Genomic DNA, 23094 nt, shown 5'->3' with positions numbered 1-23094 from the left:
GAAAACTGGGGATGAGCCACAAGGGCCCGATGACATCATAAGAGTAGACTCAGTGATTGATTAATGGACGGATTAATCATAAGAGTAGACTCAGCGATTGATTAATGGACGGAGCATATCCAGTCTGGCTGTTGTCTCTACGATAATAGGAAAATTCATAATTTTAAACCCCATGGACCATTAATATGATCTGCCTAATGACCGGCTGAATGGGCATGGCTATGTGGTTATGTTAATGGATGGGCATGGCCAATCTGATGTCACTCACATCAATGGGCGCCTCACCAGCCTCTACTAGTCCCTCCCTCCCAGCCACTCCTTGCCTGCCCGCCCGAGCTCCTTGGGACCCCAATAGGAAGTAGTTGTTGGAGTTAAGCAGCCACCACAAGAAAGAGTTGGCAAAATAGCTGGCTCAATTCAAATTGGATCTGACTGAGAAGGAAGCTCAGCAGAAGCACCTCACTGAGGACTATGAGCATAGGCTTTCCAAGCAGAGGGAAGACCTGCAGGAATGCAAAGCCAGATACGAGGCTCAGCAGGCTGAAATGGTCAGCCAGTTCCAGGCCATGATACAGTCCCACTGGAACAAGGCCCTCCGGCTCTTTGCCACCACCATGGCTTCCCTCCAGCCTTCGCCCAAACCCTGCACCAGGAGACTGAAGCAGACCCCAAGTCAGAATTTCTGCCCCCCCCCAACCCACACAAAAAGACCCCGAAGGGGGAGATTCTCTGCAGCAACACAAGCATTCATTGCACGTATCCGGCCAAGGGGTCATAATTTGAGGACCCCTGATTTAGTGCAATGTAAAAAATGCAAATAATTTATCTGCAGACCACCAAAATTTTCTCATGGACCACCAGTTGGTGACCGCTGCCTTAGATGATCCACCTTACTCTACCTTCCTGATCTTTGGCTCTTCCTTCTGCCTTTGGAAGCCACATAGCTTTATGGTTTACTAGAACTGAATAGTGGTTACTACTGTCTATTCTCATAGCTACTGGGCTTTTCCTCTCAAATGCTATGGAAAATGTCCAGCCTAAAAGAAATATGAGGACGGTGTTGGTAGGATACCGGTCTCTCTAACATGTCAGTCAGAGGGAAGCATGACTTGTTCATCTTGATTTGTAGTTTTTGGCAGTGAGAACTATTGCAAAAAGTCAAACAATTATTCTGGGGGTTATGGAAGAAAAACAATGGCTTGTGGGATAGCTCTGGTCTGTGCATGATTATAGTACAGAAAGCACGAGGTGAGCAGCAATTGCTCTTGATAGATTATTTTTCATCGTTATTGTCATTTATAATTATTTTTTTTCAGAGTAAAAACAAATCAAAACTAAAAGAAAGAAACAAAAATGGAAGAAACAAAAAAGAGAAAAAAAGAAACAAAAGTTAAGGAGTAAAACAGCATCATACCTTCTTTTCAACAGATAGTTACAATGTTAGGGTCTCTCCTCCCTCTTACATATTATACAAAGCCTTTCAGACTCTCATTTAATCTGCATCTTTCTTAATTTTCAGACCCATAAATCTTCATGTAATTTATTTCCGCTTTCAGCAAAAAAGTCCATATAAAGTTTCAAGTTTTTCAGCTTTTTTTCCCTGACCAGAATCTTGCTGGATTCTTCCTGAGATGACTCTGTGGATCTATTCCACCAATCCTTGAGTCAGCGGAAAAGTATGTCAATATAAATTGTGCTGCCTCTCTACAGGACAAGCTCTATCCTACCCTAGAAATGAAGCTGGCAAGTAATGCTGCCTTTACAGTTTTAATGTGGAACAATTTATTGACAGGATTGCTGGATCCCTCGGCTTCATTTTCCTTTCACTGAGCACCGGCAGTCCTCAATTTACAAGTTTATTTAGTGACTTTCAATGTTACAATGTCATTTGGAAAAAAAAGTGACCTATGACCATTTTTCACACTTATGACCGTTGCAACATTCCTGTGATCACATGATCAGAATTTGGACTCTTGGATTCATATGGATGAGAGTTGTAGTGTCCCAGGGTCATGTGATCCCCTTTTACAACATTCTGACAAGCAAAGTCAATGGGATAGCCCAGATTCGCTTATCATGTTAATAACTTAACAACTGCAGTGATTCACTTAACAACTGTGGCAAGAAAGGTTGTAAAATGGAGCAAAATTCACGTATGTCTCGTTTGGCAACAGAAATTTTGGGCTCAATTGTAAGTCAAGGACCACCTCTATCTTCTCCTAGAAGGAGAAATAACTGCTTGTTCTCCTTAACATGGGGTGGGACAGGTTTGAGTGAGTACAACTATGCACTTGAGATACAAAGTTTAGCACACTTTCAAATTGCTTGAATGAGAAGCCAGAGGTGTGGAGGCACTCTACACCCATGAGTTGTTGCAAAGGCTGGTTTTGGCCATTGATCTTGTGCTCTTTTGAAAGCGCAGTAAATCTGTGCTCAGAAAAATAACCTGACAGTTGCTGTTTCCATGTTTAAAAGTGGGAGAACTCCTTCTCGCTTCCTTATTCCTCCTCCTTTACTGGAGATCACCGTAGTAATTCTCTTGAAGAAATTTATCAAAGGGAATAAAGTTGGTATCCTGATGGTATCTTCTGTTCTCCAAAGCACAAGACATACACCCAGAAAGAGAGATGTATGTGTGCACATCCACAGAGCAGGAAGAGGACAGAGGGAGAATGTAGATCAGTGGTTCCCAAACTGGGGCCCACGTCCCACAGGGGGGGGATTTGATTTTCAATGTGGGCAATTTGAACCTTGTTTAAACCAATTAATGGCCTTTTAGGCTTCCTCTGTGTGAGTAGAGTTCACTTTTTGAGTAAAGTAAGAATTATATGTCATCAGGATTTTAGAGATGCTTAGGTGGGGCTTGGCCAAAAAAAGGTTGATGTAGATAAAAAGAAGAGAGAAATAAAAAAAATCTAAATAAGAAATGAGGGGGAATGGAGACAATTTAAGAAGAAGGTTGTATGTTGACTAATAGAAGTTACTGAGAACATCCTCATATCTGCAGAAACTGAGCAAGTGACACATACATGAGTTACACGTTCATGGAGTAGTACTCCAACAAAGACTAGTGTAAGACTTTTTTTTAATGCAGGTCTACTTTTCTTTCAAAAAAACAGAAAAATCCTGTTAAAAGTAGCACCAATAATTCCCAACAAATATTTTGGAAAGTCAGGCATTATTGCTGACAGTTGATTTTGTGGAAACATAGTCTCTTGCCCCCCTACATTCCAAGGCAAAAGAGTCTGGAAGCAGTAGCCAAAAGTTGCCAAACAGCATTCTACATCATATTTCTGGCCAAAACAGAGTCAGGAGAAAAGGAAAAATACTATTTTTAAATGGGCTGAATATGAAGTGAAGACAGAATCAAGAGGACATGTCCTTAATGAAACGAGTTTGGAAGGGCATCTTTGTGCAGCAGTTAAGAGCACGGTGATGAGCCCTCATTCTAGAGACTATAGGAAGAGGCTCTTGTTAAAAGAGCGGAACGGTATTCCCCACCCCCACCCCAAAATCCTCTCAAGCAGCGTGGGCGGTGAAAGAATGCGCACTATATCTTTGTTGCCTCTGCAGATCCCAGCCCTGGTGAGAAAGAATGAAGGAGCTGTGGTCTGGCAAAGCCAAATCAAATGAACCCAAATCTAGATAACCTAGCAATAAAGCATCAGTCTAACAATATGTCAATTTAAGGACCTTATCCACACCCATTGCTTCTGACAGTTAAAGGTAACAAACCAGATGACTCAATTCTTTAAAAAAAAAAGAAAGAAAATGCACAGTTCAGGGAATTGGCAGCCCATCTCTTTGGATGATGAAAGTGTTTAAACGAAATCAGTCTAAATCTCTCAGCAGTTTTGTATAACATGCACAGCTCCATCTGCAAAAACACCCGCCACACAACACACATGTTTAAAAATATGACATCTTTTTTTGGGTACAGTGCCAATTCAGGATTCAGGGTAGGTGCTCATTGACACAGTTGGTAAATTACAACTGTAGATGGAACTGCCTTTCTCCTCTTTAGCTACATTATGTTTTACCAACTTTCTGCTTGTTAAGTCAAAGAAACATTATTTATATTCTATTTGGTATTAAATATATTTAGCATTATATATTCTATTAAGAAGGAAAGCAAGGAAAGCAAGCAAGCTCGGATATTTAGATTACAGGCAGGAGAATTCGAAGAAATTTGTCCCCTTCCATGCCCATCTGTCAAGAGACTCATTCAAACACTGTCAAAGAGTGAGTCAAGGGTATAGTTCTTATTTCAGTGGTGCATCTTATTTTTTTCTTTTATCTACTCTCATGCATGAAGTAGTTATCTTATGTCTAAATGCTGGGGGCTTAGCCAAAAATAACATCAGCATCTTCTCTGACTGTCTAGAAAGCATCTTGCCTAAAAAGACTATCATATTAAGAAATGAAGATTCTAATTTAACCTTTTCCTTGAGACATTGATTTTGATCAAGGAATTTTGGAAATGGAAGAATATTCAGATTCAGGGTTTTTGTTCCACCTGCATTTTAAAATGCAATAATTTGAGACCAATTAAATTTTCACTAATGTAGAAAGCTGGAGTATAAATCAAATAAGTAAGTACTGAAAATAAGAATTGATTTTTAAATACAGGGTGTCATCCACTACATGATGAAGATGATCAGGTTTTTCATGGAATGAACTGCAAAATAGCTTTAGTTTTCTGTTGAATAACGGTATTAAATATATATGCATTATTTCTATAATGCTAGAGTAGCATTGGGCATAAGGAAAACATGACTCCTGCTTTTATTTAGCTATCTTCATTAATAGGTAAACCAGAGGATGCTACTGATTAATAAAGCATGAAGGTTGATAGATGGCAGAGGAAGAGCAAGTATAGTTAATCTCAGTTGGCCAGAAATAACTTGTTAAGTAATGAGAAAGGAGAATGTTGGAGGAGAGAATGGAGGAAGCTTTTAAAATACCGTATATGGTTGCCAAGGTACTGGTATTCTCTTGATATTAGCATTGAGGTAGCTGACCTAAATGTAGGAAAATGCTTAACGTCAAACATATATTTGCTTATTATGAATTGATAGCAACTATCATTTAGCTCTCAAATCCATGGTGGAGAATAGGCCTTGTGACCTCTAGGCTGGAATACTGCAATGTGCTCTATATGGGGCTGCCCTTGAAGAGCATCCGGCGACTTCAGCTAGTCCAGAATGCGGCCGCGCGAGTGATTGTGGGTGCACCTCGGTTCGCCCACATAACACCTATCCTCTGCGAGCTGCGCTGGCTACCTGTTGATCTCCGGGTGTGCTTCAAGGTGCTACTTACCACCTACAAAGCCCTTCATGGTAGTGGATCTAGGTACTTGAGAGACCGCCTCCTGCCAATTACCTCCTCGCGACCCATTAGATCGCATAGATTGGGCCTCCTCCGAGTTCCATCTGCCAGTCAGTGTCGACTGGCAACTACGCGGAGGAGAGCCTTTTCAGTAGCAGCTCCGACCCTTTGGAACGATCTCCCCGTGGAGATTCGTACCCTCACCACCCTCCAGACCTTCCGCACAGCCCTGAAGACCTGGCTATCCTGTCAGGCCTGGGGTTAAAGATTATAATCCATCCCCGCCCGAATGTTGAATGAATGTTGCTTTACTCTTTTAATTATGTATTGTCCTATATGTCATTGTATGTTTCCCCTTCCTATATAAGTTGTAAGCCGCCCTGAGTCCCCTCAGGGAAAAGGGCGGCCTATAAATAAACTTAACCTAACCTAACCTAGGCAATGGGAAGCTATTTCTTTATTTTAGACTGGAGGGCGACTGGAGGCTAAAACATATATAGAAAGGTTGCTGGAATTGGGTATGTCTAGTCTGATGAAAAGAAGGACTGGGGTGATATGATAGCAGTCTTCCAATATCTCAGGGGCTGCCACAAAGAAGAGGGAGTCAAGCTATTCTCCAAAGCATCTGAGGGTAGGACAAGAAGCAATGGGTGGAAGCTAATCAAGGAGAGAAGCAACCTAGAACTAAGGAGAAATTTTCTGACAGTTAGAACAATTATTCAGTGGAACAACATGCCTCCAGCATAGGGGTCAGTTCCTGAACCAGTTAGTACCAGTTCGTTGCTTCACTCATGCGTGCCTCAGCCACACATTGCTTACGCATGTGCATTTGACTAAAAATTACTCTGCACATGCACAGCACCATGCCGGCAATGGCAGAAGTTACCAGAGAACTGGTTCAGGGCTTTTCAAGCCTGGGTCACTGCCGGTTCTGTGACCCAGGCCTGAATTCTACTATTGGTTTGGCCGAAGCGGGCTGAACTGGCAGCAACCCACCTCTCAGTGGTGGGATTCAGCCAGTTCGCACCACTTCGGGAGAACCGGTTGTTAGCTTTCTGAGCAGTTTGGTAAACTGGTTGTTGGAAGAAATCATTAAGGCAGAAAACCGGTTGTTAAATTATTTGAATCCCATCACTGCCACCTCTCCTCCAGAAGTTGTGAATGTTCCAACACTGGAAGTTTTGAAGAAGAGGTTGGATAACCATTTGTTTGAAATGCTATAGAGTTTCCTGCCTAAGCAGGGGGTTGGACTAGAAGACCTCCAAGGTTCCTTCCAACTCTGTTATTTTATTATATTCTAGATATCTGTTGTGCTGTATAATTCATTATTGCTTATTAAAATGGAATATTGTGAAAGCAAAGGGGACTACAAGTGGGACCTAGCATTGCCGGAGTAAAAATCAAAATGTATATTTCAGCTCTAGGTATCAATCACATCACATGAAAAATTAAATTATAAGTTACACATATATTAATATTCAATACAAATAAATTACACACAAGCACACACAATTATAGAAAATACTATAACTTGTGCAATCAAGTCATTGTCAACTCTTAACAATCACACTGATTAAACCTTCAGGATGGTCAGTTTCCAAACTGGCTCTTCTGTTTTCCAATAATGCATCCATCACTGCTGTAATCATGACCATGCATCTTGCTGTTGGTCATCCTCTTTTTCTCTTTCCTTTCCCCTTTCCCCTTCTCAGCATTATAACTTCTCAAGAGAGCTAAAGCTTTGCATAATTAAGAACTTTTAAAATGTGTTATTGTCCAGATCTTATATCCACCCACTTCTTAGTCTACATCTGTTTTCTATTTGTGCTTCTATTAATCCAACTATTATAATTGTTCCTTTTGTGGAAATGTATTAATATATTCCTAAAATGGAAAAGAGGGAATGAAGTACAAATTACAAGAAATTATGTTATGGTATTGTTTTGGCTATATAAACATTTACATTCAGAGATTCCATTTCTTATTAGTATGTTGATAGTTTGTTAGAGAATACCTAATATCACCTAACCTGGTGAGAATTCCAGTGATCCCAGACTCTTAAGAAATTTACTGAGTTCCCATTGTAGAAAGTTAGCACCCACCTCTCTCCTAGAAGAATGAGATATTTTGGGAAATATTAAAAAGGGCAGAATACTATATTTCCCTAAAGGAGAAACATGGTCTTGGAAAGCAGCCCCCACCTTTCTTAATAGCCCCAGCAGGACTGGGCAAAACAAAAGACTTTCAGCTCCAGGGTGATGGGATGAAGTCATGACCCTCCAGGACATAATATGACCATTTAGCAGAAGAGACAAAGCTCACCACATTGCACAATCTCCTAAGGACATTGCATTAGCAGTCAAAACTTCAACCAATCTTAGCTCAGACAAACATAACCCCTACAGGGCCCTATGGGAGTCTGACAACAGCAAATAGAATACATGTTTTTGCGCAGAAACAGGAAGCTCATGTTCAAAGCCCAAGAGAAGATATAAAAACCCCTCACTCTCAACTCCATGTGGTCAGTGGGCCAGGACCATCCATGTGGTTCTGCTTCATCATTAAGCCATCTTTCCAACCTGCCTCCAGCCTCCATTTCGTTTCCAGTGCTTTTCTTTCAGCTTGGACCTCAAACTCAACCTGGATATTTCTTCCAACACTGTCATTTAACAACAGAGGCAACAAAATTATTTTTCTCTCCAGGGACATCTTCTGTAAGAGGTCAATAGCATCACACTGGCAGGAGTGACAGTCAATTGAAATCCTGCCCCTTTTAACATGTGCTGCATGCATCCTACTCATGTAAAAGGCTGAGGCTCTGATGACACTGTTGCACAGTACCTATAATTTTGACAGTAGTGCTCTCCCTGAGGATATTTCTGTTCCCTCCCCTGCTGAGATAAAAACATGGGAATAACCAGGAACAGGTTTTATGTTAAAGGCTGTGAAATCATTGCACTTCTTTGACCGAAAATGAACTTTTGGACTCAGAATGCTTTTAATTCAATTTCTTTCCCATCAGAATCTTTCATCATGGTGTACACTATCTATATTCATTTTTTTCACAAAATCAAAACAGATCCCACAAGCCAGAAATCTGCTATCCTCACTTATAATTATAAACATTTTAAAGAAGTTAATTACTGCTAGAATAAATTTATATGAGCTAAGCATTTCCTGAATGCCAAATGCTATGTCCAGATCAGGGATGAAATTCAGCAGGTTCTGGAGAACTGGTAGCGGACATTTTGAGTAGTTCGGAGAACTGGTAAATACCACCTCTAGCTGGGCCCAGAGTGGGGAGGGAATGGGGATTTTGCAGTATCCTACCCCTGCCACGCCCACCAAGCCACACTCACAGAACCAGTAGTAAAAAATGTTGAATTTCACCACTGGTTCAGATATAACTGTAACATTATAAAGGCTGTATAAAGTGGACAGCCACTCCAAGCAGGGGTGCAACAGTTGGTATGATTGAAAGTATGTGTGTGTGTGTGTAGATTGCACACCACTTGCAATTGCTTCTTACAATTTATTTGTGAATACTAGTAGCATCAGTTTGCACATTAGTTGCTTATCTTTTTCATCTGTCCCCCCCCCCCTCCTGCAGGTCCGTCTGGTCATTGCAGAAAAAGGGATACCTTGTGAAGAACGAGATGTGAGCATGCCCTTGACTGAGCATAAAGAACCATGGTTTATGCGCCTAAACCTTGGGGAAGAAGTACCTGTCATCATCCATGGAGATAATATAATCAGTGACTACAATCAAATAATTGACTACATGGAGAAAAACTTCACAGGAGGTAAACTTTTAGATACTCTCCTCAACCCTCAAGGTGATGGATACAACTTCCATCACCTTGGATTAGCCTATCCATTGTTGCCGTATGATAGCTATCTTAAATATGGAAGATACTAGATATGGAAAATTGTTCTAGAAATTCAATGCTCTTAAAATCAAGCTCTTAAATCTTTCCACATCTGTATTGTTGTTGTCTTTCCAAAACTGGATTGTTTCTTTTTTCTTTGATTTTCTATTTTCACAATTTCTATTGCCATTTATATAGAATTGCCTCTGGTCTGATTGAGATAGCTTATTTTGCTTAAATTGGATGATTTCTGCCTCATAGCATTCAATGTTCCCTGCTATTGCTGTTATTTGTTTCTTTATGATTTCCAGAGCTTCTTCAATTTTTCTAGCGCCAACACAACATTTGTTAATTAGAGTTGTCTTGTTCCTTACATTCTTCAACTTTTGCTTTTTTATGTTCTTTAAATTACTTGCATATGATCTTGATTTCTTTATTTTGGCCTCAAGTCTGGTCTTCCACTTTGGGATTGAATATGATTTTGCTTTTCCAAATTTTGATAGCTAGTTCTTCTGTAACTACCATTGCTGTACTGTAGGCAACCTGGTTGGCCTGTTTGATAGATATTATTTTAATACTTGCAACCAGCTTATTCAGATCCTTCATTATACATGCCAGGTCTTCCTTGTTTGTTTGTTTGTTTATTGGATTTATATGCCGCCCTTCTTCCAAAGGACTTAGGCCAGCGTACAACATAAAAACCCACATATTACAAAAGTTTAAAAGGAAATTAAATAAAGTATCCAAAAACAAACCCAATTAATATTAACAATAACATTTAAAAAATTAGATTAAAATTAACAATTAAATTAATCATTTATTTTATTCTGTTCAGACCAGGCCGGCTTGCTGGAAAAGCCAACTTTTTAGGGCGCGTTGAAAGGACCAGAGGTCGGGGATTATGTGAAGCTCCGGGGGCAGCTCATTCCAGAGGGAAGGGGCTCCCACAGAGAAGGCTCTCCCCCTGGGGGTCGCTAGCCGACACTGTCTGGCCAACGGCACCCTGAGGAGGCCAACTCTGTGGGATCACACTGGACGGTGGGAGGCTACTGGTGGCATTATTTGTATTAAATCATCACGTGGTACCAGGAATGGGGTGAGAAGAGTCATGGCAGCAAACAGCAACACAAAGAACATTCCTTCCCTGGATTTGGAGTCAGGGAACATATCTGAAAACTGGTCAAAGTGGAGGGAGCTGATAGAGCTTGTGTATGTAGGACCTGATGCAGACAAGTGGACTGATCAACAGAAAGCAGCACACTTTCTGATATGTGTGGGACAGAAAGGACGTGATACATGCAGAGCCTGGCAAGCAGGTGGGGAGATCACTACGGAGGACAAAAAGAAAACAGAGGTACTGTTTGCAAAGTTTGAAGCATACTGCAACCCAAGGAAAAACTCCACAGTGCAGAGAAAACTGTTTTATGAGAGGAACCAGTGTGGAGGTGAATCTGTGGATGAATGGGTGACACATCTGCACTTGCTTGCCAAAGACTGTGCTTTTTATGATGCTGGAGATATGATTAAAGACCGTATTCTGATGGGCAGTAAGTTTAAGGAACTTCAGGAAAAACTGCTGCAGGAAGAAGACTTAAATCTTGAGAAAGCCATAAGGATTGCCAGAGCATATGAAATGTCAAGAAAGGACATGCAGGTGCTGGAAGGAACACAGCACCAGATCAATGCTATGGAAACTCAAAGCAGTAGATATGGTCAAGAAAGGGCACACAAAGGAACAAAAGCCACACATGGCACTGAGACAAGTAACAGAGAAGCAGCTTGTGGATATTGTGGAAACATGCATCATAAAAATACTGTCTGTCCTGCAAGAGGGCAGATATGCAATAAATGCAAGAAAAGAGGACACTTTGCCAGGGTGTGTAAACTTCTTCACAAACTGGAAGGTCACAAACACGGGCTGTACATACCATAGAGAACAATGATGACAATGCAGGATTAGACTCGGACTGCTCCCTGATATATCTTGCAGCTGTACAGAAAGCACATCAGTTTACAGATGAAGCAAATGTAACATTACAAATAGGGGCTAACAAAACTCCAGTCACATTCAAAATAGATACTGGAGCACAAGTAAATTGTGTGCCAAGCCACATATACTTGGAACACCTCAGGAATGAATCCCTCTTAGAGACTCTGGGCCTACCAAAATTAATGGGATATGGTGGAGAAAAGCTGAAAGTAATGGGTCGCTGTCATGCAAAATGCTCTTACAAGGGATCTGAACAAATTTTACAATTGTTTGTGTTGGAAACGCAAGCCCCAGCTGTACTAGGTCTCAAAACAAGTAAAGAGATTGGACTTGTGATGACTGTGAATGGTGGGCATAGAGGTCTGATGAAGGTTGACATTAAAGTGAGTACTGTGATCTATTCAAGGGCCTGGGGTGCCTTCCAGGTATTAGCCACATACATATAAAAGAGGGTGCACAGCCTGTCATTCATGCCCCAAGGAAAATGCCTCTAACTCTTGTGGATAAAGTTAGACAGGAACTCACTAGGATGGGAAAGCTGGGAGTAGTAAAGAAGGTCACTGAACCATCGGAATGGGTCAGTTCTATAGTTGTGGTGGAGAAGAAGAACACAGGTGCAATTTGCATATGCACTGACCCACGGGATTTGAACAAAGTGATAATGAGAGAACATTACAAACTCTCCCCACCCACCATGTAGGACATAGCACACAAGCTAGTAGGAGCAACAGTGTTCAGTGTACTAGATGCCCAGTCTGGTTACTGGCAATTGCGCCTTGATGAAGCCAGCAGTTACCTCACCACTTTCAACTCCCCTGCGGCTCACAAGAGTACCTTTCGGCATAAAGTCTGCACAGGAAATATTTCAAAAGAAATCACACAAACTGATTGCTGGTCTACAGGGTGTTGAAGTAATAGTTGATGATTTGTTGGTCTATGAAAAGGATCAAATAGAGCATGACAGAAACCTTACTGCTTTGCTCAATCGATGTCGTGAGAAAAATCTTAAACTCAATCCAAACAAAATGCAAATTGGTGTAGAAGAATTGACATATTTTGGACACCTATTAAGAGGGCTTGAAGCCTGATCCAAATAAGATTACAGCAGTTCTTAACATGAAGGCCCCAACCTCCAGAAAGGAGCTGGAGACATCACTGGGCATTTTCAACTATCTATCCAAATTCTCTCAGGGCCTCGCTCAACAGACAGCACCACTATGTGGATTGCTTCAGAAGGATGTTATTTGGTGTTAGGATGCAAACATGGAAAACACTTTTGACAAAGTGAAGAAGCTGATCACTAAACATCCAGAACCAATACTGAAATATTTGGGCGTAAATGCTGACACTGTGCTTCAAGTGGATGCATCCCAGTTTGGGTTAGGTGCTGTGCTGACTCAACAAGGACATCCTGTGCCATATGCTTCACGTGCACTGACCGCGACACAAGCCGATTATGCTCAAATTGAGGAAGAGATGTTGGCCATTGTGAATGGATGTGAGAAATTTCACCAATATATATATGGTCGCCCAGCAGTTGTGGAAACCAACCACAAGCCGTTGGAGTGCATACTATAAAAACCGCTAACTTCTACACCTCCATGCTTGCAGCGAATGATTATGAAATTACAGCAGTATGATCTCACAGTTAAGTATAAGTCTGGAAAGGAAATTCCAATGGCAGATAGCCTGTCAAGGGTGTTTCCAGAAGGACATGAAGCCAGGGATGAACCTGAGTTGGAAGAGCAGGTACATACAGTGAACATGCCACTATCAGGCGTACGGCTGGAGAAGATAAGACAAGACACCAAACAGGATAAAGTACTAGCAAAACGAACTCGTGTCATGTGCAATGACTGACCAGAAAAATGCAAGAAGTTGTGTCCTGAGCTGCAGGAATTCTGGCCTATGAAAGATGAACTATCCATTCATGAGGATATCATATTAATGGGTGACCGTATTCTTATTCCTAAGTCACAGCAGGCAGAAGTAATGGAACAAATTCACCAGGGGCATTTGGGCATTACTCTGTGTAAGCGCAGAGCATGGGAGGTGGTTTATTGGCCTAATTTGGACTCTGATATTGAGACACTTGTAAAGAAGTGTGATACCTGCCAGACATTTAAAAAAAACAATGCGAAAGAACTCCTTACACTGTGGAATGCTCCTTCACAGGCATGGCAGAGACTGGCTACAGATATTTTTCATTTTGAAGACATCCACTACCTGATGGTAGTAGACTACTACAGCAAATACTTTGAACTAGTGCAGCTGGGAAGTCTAAAAGCATCAATATGGGTTTTTAAGACAATACTTTCAAGACATGGAGTGTGTGAAGAACTTGTGTCGGACAATTGGCCACAATTCTCATGTGCTGAATTCCAGTGCTTCCTGCATGAATGGGGAATCAGGCACAAACCCACAAGCCCTTATCACCCACAGGCAAATGGCCTAGCAGAGAAGTATGTTGGCATAGCCAAATCCATTATACAGAAAGCACAATCATCAGGGCAGGATGTGTACTTAGGCCTGTTAAACTATCGTGCAACACCCATTGAGGATTTATGCTCACCTACACAGCTGCTAATGGGGAGAACACTGAGGACCACATGGCCTATTGCACCACATAAATTACAGCTGTTTTCTAACCCACATGAGTGGGTAAACATGAGAAAGCAAAAACAGTATTTTGATAAATCTACCAAGTCTCTTCGTCCACTGTGTGCTGGGCAGGCTGTGAGACACAGAGTCACTGAGAGAACATGGGGGCCTGCTTGAATTGTCAGAGAAGCCAATTCACCAAAATCATATGTAGTTGAAACCAAGTGTGGACAGCAACTGGGAAGAAACAGGCGTCATCTTCGTCCAGACACTGCCGCTGATACTTCATCAGAAGAAGCAAATAACAAGGAAAATGAAGCACAAATGAATCATAGCACAAAACACCTAAACACGGATATAGTCTACCGAGGACACCAAGGATAACGTAAGCGTATTAGCATGTGACAATGCTGAGAGTGACTCTCAACTTGACAGCAATCCTACTGCTGATGAGACAGTGGTTACTTTCTCTCACTATGGTCAAGCTATTAAACCAAAAATATGGAAAGACTTTGTATTATATTAGATGTCTTATACTTAAGAGGGAAGATGTAATTATGTGTATGTTTTATGTTATATCTTAAGTTCAATTGTTATGCCCAGTTCTTTATGCATGTTAGGAAACAGTTAACATTTCTAGTCATGTGATCTGTGGGGTAGGAAGTTGTTGTAAGATGGCTGCTGCTGAGTAAAGACAAGCCTCTGGTTCAAGCTCCTTGCTGTCTGCCTTTATATTGTGTTAAATCATCACACATATGACACTTCTTTTATTAGTTTTATTGATATTATATAGGGTTTTATATTCTGTAAGCCCCCTTGAGTTGCCATGCACAAATAGGCGGATAAATAAATAAATAAATAAATAAATAAATAAATAAATAAATAAATAAATGCCTGGTCACTTGAGGAATTGTCTCTCATAGCATATTTCCTGTTGGGACCAGGTAATGGTGGTTCTTAAGCAAAGGATCCTTGATCCCTGAGCAGGGGGTTGGACTAGAAAACCTCCAAGGTCCTTTCCAACTCTGTTCTTCTGTTCTGTTCTAATATAAAATTACAATCGGAATATAATAAACTCTCCTCTAGGGTACAATTGGAACACATTGATGTACATGTTAAAGCAGTAATATACGCTGATCAACTCAAAACAATAAATTTCAGCAAGCATTTACATTACCATGGTACAATATTATACTATCAGCAGAAATGGAGGAAACTTTTTGTTAGATTCCTTCAGCAGAAAGGCTTTGCCCTTGTAATGATGATAATATTGAAACACAGACTGTCATATTCTATTATGCTGTAAATTCTTTTGGGACATACACAAGGTACTCTTCTAATTCTATTTCTGGAATGAAGTGAATAATTTTTATGTAATTTGTAATAGCAGATAAGGATCCCAAGGTAACCCCTACCATTATAACATTTGTTTTTTCAGCTTGTAAAACTTATATATTGCTGACAGCAAAATGGTGCAGGTATGATGGTAGATCTATATATTTTGTGCACTTTATTCTATCTGTATGTTCTATCTTGTAGCTCTAATTTGTAGAATCTATTTAATCAGTTTTACACAGGCAGGGTGGCTGACCTGCAATAAAGAATTTGATTTCATATTTATTTCAGAGGAAAAGTCAGACTCCAGTGGAACAATTTAAACCACAGAGCCTTTTGACAGCAAAAAAATGAAAGGAAAACAAAGCTTCTAAATTATGCTGCATATTTTTTTCCTGACTGTTAACTGAGATTAGTAAATAAAAGCCAAAACCTCTTTAAAATAAGAACTAGATATTCAGAAGAATGCTTTCATTCTTCCACATTATCTTCTCTGCTTTCCAAAACTAGCTTTAATTAAGCGTCTGTCACCATAATGGGGCACTTTAGGTGAATTATTTTGAAAGGATAGCTTTAATGAGACCAGAGACATTTTCTACAATGAACTGATTCAGGGATGGTGTTTGGGAGATCTGGGATGAGAGCCAGGGAATAGGTTCTTTGGACAAGGGAACATGAGGACTGAAATATAGAATCAAACCTGTAAAAGATAAGTCAGAAACAGTGCCTAACATAAATAGTACAGGTAATCCTCGATTTACGACTACAGTTGAGCCCAAAATTTTTGTTGCCAAGTGAAACATTTGTTAAGTGAATTTTGCTTCATTTTACAACCTTTTTTGCCAAGTTGTTCAGTAAATCACTACAGTTGTTAAATTAGTAGCACAGTTGTTAAATAAATCTGGTTTTCCCATTGACTTTGCTTGTCAGAAGATCACATGAGGGGATCACATGAGCCTGGGACACTGTAACGGTCATAAATCTGAGTCAGTTCCCAAGTGTCTGAATTTTGATCATGTGATCATGGAGATGATGCAATGGCTGTAAATGTGAAAACGGTCATAAGCCACTTTTTTCAGTGCTGCTATAACTTTGAACAGTCACTGTGAACTATTGTAAGTTGAGGACTACCTGTAGAGATTCTGAAAAATATGAATTATATGTCCGGGTAATGCATTATGGATATGTCTTTATGTAACGCTAATTCAGATTTAATAACATGTATGAGCCAGTTCAGATACATTACTTCTCCCTTCTCCTAATTCAAATTAATATCAGCACAATTTAACGACTCTCTTCAGATGTACTCGTGCAAAGTCTGCCAGATATATCCTGTCTTATGCTTGGAAAAATGCATTTATTAAATTGAATTCTACCATTATCAATGCATTTCTCTAACTTATCAAGTTAATTCTGAAATGTATTTTTATCTTCTAAGCTGGCTTAATATGGTTAGAACCAGAGTATTGCCACCCACTCAACAAATTTTATTTATTTACTTATCTATTTATTTTATTTATTTAGTTTGTCAAACATGTACAAAATAGCAGGTATAAGTATGAACATGGACATGAACAAAAGAAATAAATAAATGTGGACAGTAGGACAAGGACGGTAAGCATGCGAGTGCGCTTATGCACGCCCCCTTAAGGACCTCTTAGGAATGGGGTGAGGTCAGTGATGAAATCATTTTTTTTACTACCAGTTCTATGGGCGTGGCTTGGTGGGCGTGGCAGGGGAAGGATACTGCAAAATCTCCATTCCCACCCCACTCTGGGGCCAGGCAGAGATAGTATTTGCCGGTTGTCCGAACTACTCAAAATTTCCACTCATGTTCTACAGAACTTGTCAGAACCTGCTAAATTTCACCCCTGGGTGAGGTCCACAGTAGACAGTTTAAGGTTGAAGCTGTGAGGGTTAGAGGATGTAACAACAGAATCAGGTAGAGCATTCCAGGCGTTGACCACTCTGTTGCTGAATTCCTATAGTTAGAATTACTTTACAAATTAAATTCAGTCTTTCCAATTTATTCTTCCCTACAAACGCAGGACCCAGCAGTATAAGACAGAACTGCCATTATTCAATGCCATGTCACATGCAGCTGATGCAGGAAGTTTGAAAAGAATACAAAGGTCTTAGCTAAAGATTAAAAAATCACTTTATGTTAGCGTTACAAGAGAAAAACCCTTGCATTTTTTGCTATCAATTGTCATTCAACTATACATATTTAGTTGCTGGGGTTATAACTTACTGCTAAATAACAATTTTGTGCTAATTTTGGTAAAATTCTGGGGATTTCCTTGATATTTCAAATCCGAGAGGCAAAATTAGCCTTTAAATCTGAGTCCATAAATAGGCACACAATGGAGCACTTATTTGCAATAAGTAAGTTGTTTATAAGAAGTTAGCTTTGTAGAAAAAGAAACATCAGATAAAAGCATTGTATATACAACTAAAGTCTGCTTTAACTTGACTGTTTCTTGTTTTGCAGAGCACGTCATCCAGCTAGTTCCTGAGAACGGAAGCCTCCTTCATTCACGAGTAATGCAGTATAGAGAAATCCTAGATTCCTTACCCATGGATGCCTACACTCATGGATGTATTCTTCACCCAGAACTCACCACAGACTCCATGATTCCAAAGTATGCTACAGCTGAGATTCGCAGTAAGTGGCCAATTATGGAGGGCTTTATTAAATAGAAGATTATAAATATGGATATATGACAGGAGTGTCAAACTCAAGGCCCGGGGGCTGGATCCAGCCTGCGGGGTGCTTAGATCTGGCCTGTGGGGGTCGCCCTGGAAACAATGAAGGAACGGCCGGTGGTGCCTCTGCCAGTGAAAACGGATCTCGGGAGGACTATGTGCGGCCCTTGCAAGCTCCGTTTTCACTGGCAAAGGAAGCTGTTGCTGCCGAAAACAGAGCTCAGGAGCCCGTTTTCACTGGCAGAGTGCCACCACAGGCACCCCGTTACGAGTGAAGTTGAGCTAGCCACACTCATCACAGCCATGCCCACCCCAGCCCCCCTGTGGTCAAACACAATCCTGGTGCAGCCCTCAATGAAATCAAGTTTGACACCCCTCATATATGACAATACCTGGTCCATTGAAAATATATAATTTCCCAATAGCACAAAATGTTTTGGGAACTCTAAGAATAATACATGAAAATGATAGACTCAAAAGAATAAAGAACAATTATCTGCTGATGTGGCTAATTCTTGATGTGCCATTTTTAATACTTCTTAAAAAAAGGAGTAATCTTGTCATGCAAAGGCAAATCACAGATCTGCTTCCAGTGTAGGGGCTTAGGGGAAGCAATCTTTCAAAACTTGGTATTTTCCAGATGTTTTTGAACTATGAATGGGCATTCTGAGTATCTAACATCTCTTGATGTTATGTTGCCCTAAAATCTTTATAGGAGCTTGCAATCTAGATAATTTCAGTTCAGAACATTTTTGCTGGTGTCCTTTCTCCTTAGTAGAAGACTAAAAATTAATTGCAGTGTGTTTTGCTTTCTATAGAAAAGAGTTCAAATTCAATTTGTGGTATCGCCACTTAAAAAGAAAACTATCATTCCTGCCAATTGAACTCACGTATAGCAAACAACTGTCTCAAGGAACACAATGGGTCATAACACATTGCAATAGATAAGATATTTGTAGTCTGTTACACATGTAACCTGCATCTGTATTACCATTCTGTCATTCTCTCCCCCACCCCACCTCAATTTAAATCCTACACCAGTCAAGCTGGTTTGTGCAGCTGATGAAGTGAGCTGCAGCATATCAAATGTGACTTTTAGGACGTTTATTAGTCAGAAAAGATGCTATCCAACTCCTGGTTTTTTGCTATCATGTATTAACATGGTTTTCATATGTATGGATAGCACTTCAGCTCAATAGTGGTCAAATACTAATTGCCCAGTCACAATCTTCTCCGGTGAAATCAATCTCTCTCTCTCTCTCTCTCTCTCTCTCTCCCTCCTCTCTCTCTCTCTCTCTCGTTGAAGTGTTCTGTTTTGGAGATTAATTTGATTCCTTCAAAATTAATTTCATGTCCTGTAGCTTTAAGGTGCTGGAAAAGGGAGAAAGTTCTTTCTTTTTTTCTTATTGTGTTCTTGTGTTCTGCGATGCGTGCATTTATTCTCCTATTCCTTTGTCCTATGTATGTTGCAGGGCAGATTTTGCATGGTATTTCGTAGACTCCTTGGTTTTCTAGCTGGATTTTGTCTTTGGGGTTTAAGATGTTGGCTATTTTTTGGTCAGTGTTGAAGGCTGTCTTGATATTGTGTTTGTGGAGAATTTTGTTGATTTTATCTGTGGTGCCTTTGATATAAGGGAGGAGGGCAATGCGGTTGTCCTGTTCTGTGTCTCGTTTTTTTGGGGGGTCTCCCTTTGGATTAGGTTGGTAATTGTTTTTCTTTGGAATCCGTTGGATGTTAATATGTTTGTGAGTGTGTATAATTCAGTTTTCAGGTGATCTTTGTCGGCTAGGCATTTGGTTCTGGAGATGAGGATCTTGGCTACAGAGTTGATCTGTGCAAGGTGGTGATGGGATTGTGCATTTAAGTAGCGGTCGGTGTTTTTTTTTTCCTGGTAGATGGTGTGTCCTAGGGAGCCATTGGGTTTTTTGTAGATTAGGATGTCCAGAAAGGGAAGTTGGTTGTTTGCTTCTATTTCCATGGTGAATTGTCTTTTGGGGTGTAGGGTGTTGAGATTGAAGGAACCAAATTAATCTCCAAAACTAAACACTTCAACAAGAGAATAATTATGGAAGCCATTGAAATAGAGAAATACCCCCCACAACATGAATAAATGTGACGATATCTGCCACCTACCAGACATCTGGAAACCAGCCCTAGTCAAGAAATGTGCCCCACCGACCACTCAGGCAGTTACAATAAAAACCAACGATGGACACACAGCCAGCACCAATCTACCAATCATTATATATATATATATATATATATATATATATATATATATATATATATATATATATATATATATATATATATATATATATATATATATATATACACACATACATACATACATACATACATACATACATACATACATATATATATATATATATGGTGAAGTTCTCTGGGGATTGATTGGGGAGATTCATTGTCATCCTGGGGAGAGAGTAGGCAATCAAATACCAGAGCAGCTTTCAGAACTAATGAATTGATAAAGTGGAGACAGAGGCAAATAATGTACTGGACGGTTCCCACACTGGACAGCTAGTTTGTTGTGGTTCCTAAAATGCTGGACTAGAAATCAGGAGATGGAGTTCTAATCCTCCCTTAGACGTGAAAATCAGCTGAGTGAAATTGGGCCATCACTCTTTCTCAACCAAGTCTACTTCACAGAGTTGTTACTACGAGTAAAATATGAGGAATACGTACATGTGTACACCATCCTGAGTTGATCAAAAGCTGTGATAAACATCACATAATAATAATTTTAAAATGGCAGGGTGCCTAACCTAAGAATATTCCAGCAGCTATGAAAGGGGCTCATCTTCTTGAGAGAACAGGTGGCAAATTTCCCAATTAAACCATGCCAGCAATTGGAGCTACATAACAGCAACTTTCATGGCCTTTCTCTTGTTTGGCTAGAAATAGTCTCCCTTTTACAAATCTTTACACTGTTGGTTTCTTGCTCTTGCCTCCTGGCCCTGCAGGAATGCAAGAATCTATCTCTTTTACGGATCTGCAGCTGATTTATAGGCCCACTTGAAACTGTTATTATTTGAAAGTAAAACACTATTTGTACCTGAAGTCAAAAATAAAAAAGGAAAAGTCTAAAGTAAATTTCTGACTATATTGTGAGCTTACTCCTAACGAAACAGCAGTTTTCCCAACTTGCAGGGCAAATTGTCCTTGACTCTCTGAGAAAGGAATGTTATTTAGACTATATATTTCCCATACGCCATATAATCCCCCCTCCCATTTCCCCACAGCATTAAGTGTGGCAGGCCTGAAGGCCCAATGCAAAAAATGGCTTCCAGGCCTGACACAGAAAATGTCTAACTTCTTTCTGCTGGCATCTCAATCCCTATCCCAAACAAAACAGAAAAGAAATAATTCTCTCTCTCTCTCTCTTGCATGCGCATGCACACACCGAAACACTGATCTGGGGCAGGGCCTGACAGCGAGGCCCAAGCTTTGACTTCAGCCCTAATGCCACTGCTACCACTCAAAAGGTCACCTAACAGAAGAGATGAACTTCATAAAAAAATAATAAATAAAATAAGTTTTTAAAAAGTCCACCTCATGCTATTCTCCAAGGCATGTGAGCCTCAGCACGGTTGCCCCTGCAAGCACAGAACTCCCCAGGATCTGCCGGGCACCATTTACTTTCAGGCAATGTTTTCTACCAAAGGCTGCTTCAGGCCTCTTCCTTGCCATATCACTTTAAATAGCCACCAATAGCAACTAAATAAAAAATCAAAGTATAATGTAACCCCAGGTTAATGATACTGCTGGCCAGTCCTTATCTAAAGTCAGAATTATTTTCACTTCTCCAAAGATCACTGAAGTTTAAAAAGCTGCCAAAAGCAGTTGGGCAGAAAAAAGGGAAAGATAGATAGTCTGAGCATGACCTGTTTGTCTAAGATTTAAGTAATTTATGTTCATTTCCAGTGCATTATTCTCATTTTTTCTTTACCTTTCCTTATGTTAGATATTTATCGTTGTTCTCCAGTCCAGCAGCTAAGTGTCTCCATTAAACACAAATGTCTTTTTTGAATTAGATGGCTACTTTTTAAAACAAATACAACAGCCTCACTTTCTAATTCATTACTTTACTTGATGATTTGCGATTATCAGGTGTACTACAGCATCTCACTAGATGCTGGTTGGAAGCAAAGCTACTTTGAACAACTTCCCTTTCTTCTCCTTTTTAATGCCAATTGTTGTTAGAATGTGTGAATCTATTCCTAGTCGTTTTGTTGTCAAAACCCATTCATAAAAAAAAAGTTGAGGGCAATTGTGAAAGCCACAGCACTAGAGGTTTGTCAGAAAAATAGCTTCAGTTCTAATCCAGTCTGACAGATCAATAGAAATTGAAGAGAAGAGGAACATATACTTAGCTCCAAAGCTACTGAGACATTGTTCTGCAAATAGTCTACTTCAGTCAGCATTAAGAGAGAATCACACTATAGAAGATATAAAGAACTTTTAATTAAAGCAATGAATTGCTTCTCTAAATATCACTAAATGTGATATTATTATGAAACTATCTATTGAATCCTGACTAAGCATATATTTCCTTCATTTGTAGGCATGGATATTTTACACAGTAGAATTTGCAATTAGTAAAATATTTGTCTGCACGCATATTGAAAGAAGGAAAGCCCTATTTAAACTATTGATTTGCTGTGGGTGAAATTGCAATCAGATATGCTACAGGAAATGTTTGGGAACATAATTTGAAATCCTAAATGTGAGGTGAATGAAGGTCGTATTCTGATTGCATTTTGTTTGTTGCAGTGAAACCTACTGCAAATGCAGCAACTAAATGTAAGACTATTATGTTTATTTAAATCTCTCCTTTTAATATTACAAGAGGATTCTTCAACAAAATGTTGCAGTCCTCTTTGAGCCTGCGCTATTCTATCCTTATCCCCAATTTTCTGGTCCCCCCCCCCTAATAATTACTGAGCATTCTCAGTTTGTTCAATTCTCACTGAACTGTTTTTGATTCGCCTTTTCTTAGAATTTATTTAAAATTCTGCAGGCTTCAGGATTCATCCAAGTCTGTTGCTTCTTTTGGTTACAGAAAAATTCATAGAAAATGAATTGGATGCTTTCAAAATGGTCAAGTAATGTAAACGAGTAACCATATAGAGCAGTGGTTCTCAACCTGTGGGTCGCCACCACTTTGGGGGTTGAACGAACCTTTCACAGAGGTCACCTAAGACCATCCACCTCCACCGGCGTCGGCCATGCTGAGGAGT

At 40.0% G+C, this 23094-nt stretch overlaps 1 protein-coding gene across 4 annotated transcripts in view; it reads left to right on the top strand.

Moving 5' to 3' along the window:
* GDAP1L1 (ganglioside induced differentiation associated protein 1 like 1) overlaps window positions 1-23094 on the top strand; it is a 55414-nt gene that overhangs the window by 20674 nt on the left and 11646 nt on the right. For 3 of the 4 annotated variants that reach the window (XM_032218847.1, XM_032218845.1, XM_032218844.1), the window contains 2 exons: window positions 8939-9131; window positions 17615-17788. In XM_032218847.1, coding sequence (XP_032074738.1) covers window positions 8939-9131; window positions 17615-17788 — 367 coding nt within the window. The remainder of the gene's footprint in view (window positions 1-8938; window positions 9132-17614; window positions 17789-23094) is intronic. The other variant, XM_032218846.1, reaches the window with a different exon arrangement.

The sequence above is a fragment of the Thamnophis elegans genome, chromosome 5 (genome assembly GCF_009769535.1).
Source record: "Thamnophis elegans isolate rThaEle1 chromosome 5, rThaEle1.pri, whole genome shotgun sequence".
Classification (NCBI taxonomy): Eukaryota; Metazoa; Chordata; class Lepidosauria; order Squamata; family Colubridae; genus Thamnophis; species Thamnophis elegans.
This window is presented reverse-complemented; position numbering and strand designations above follow the sequence as displayed.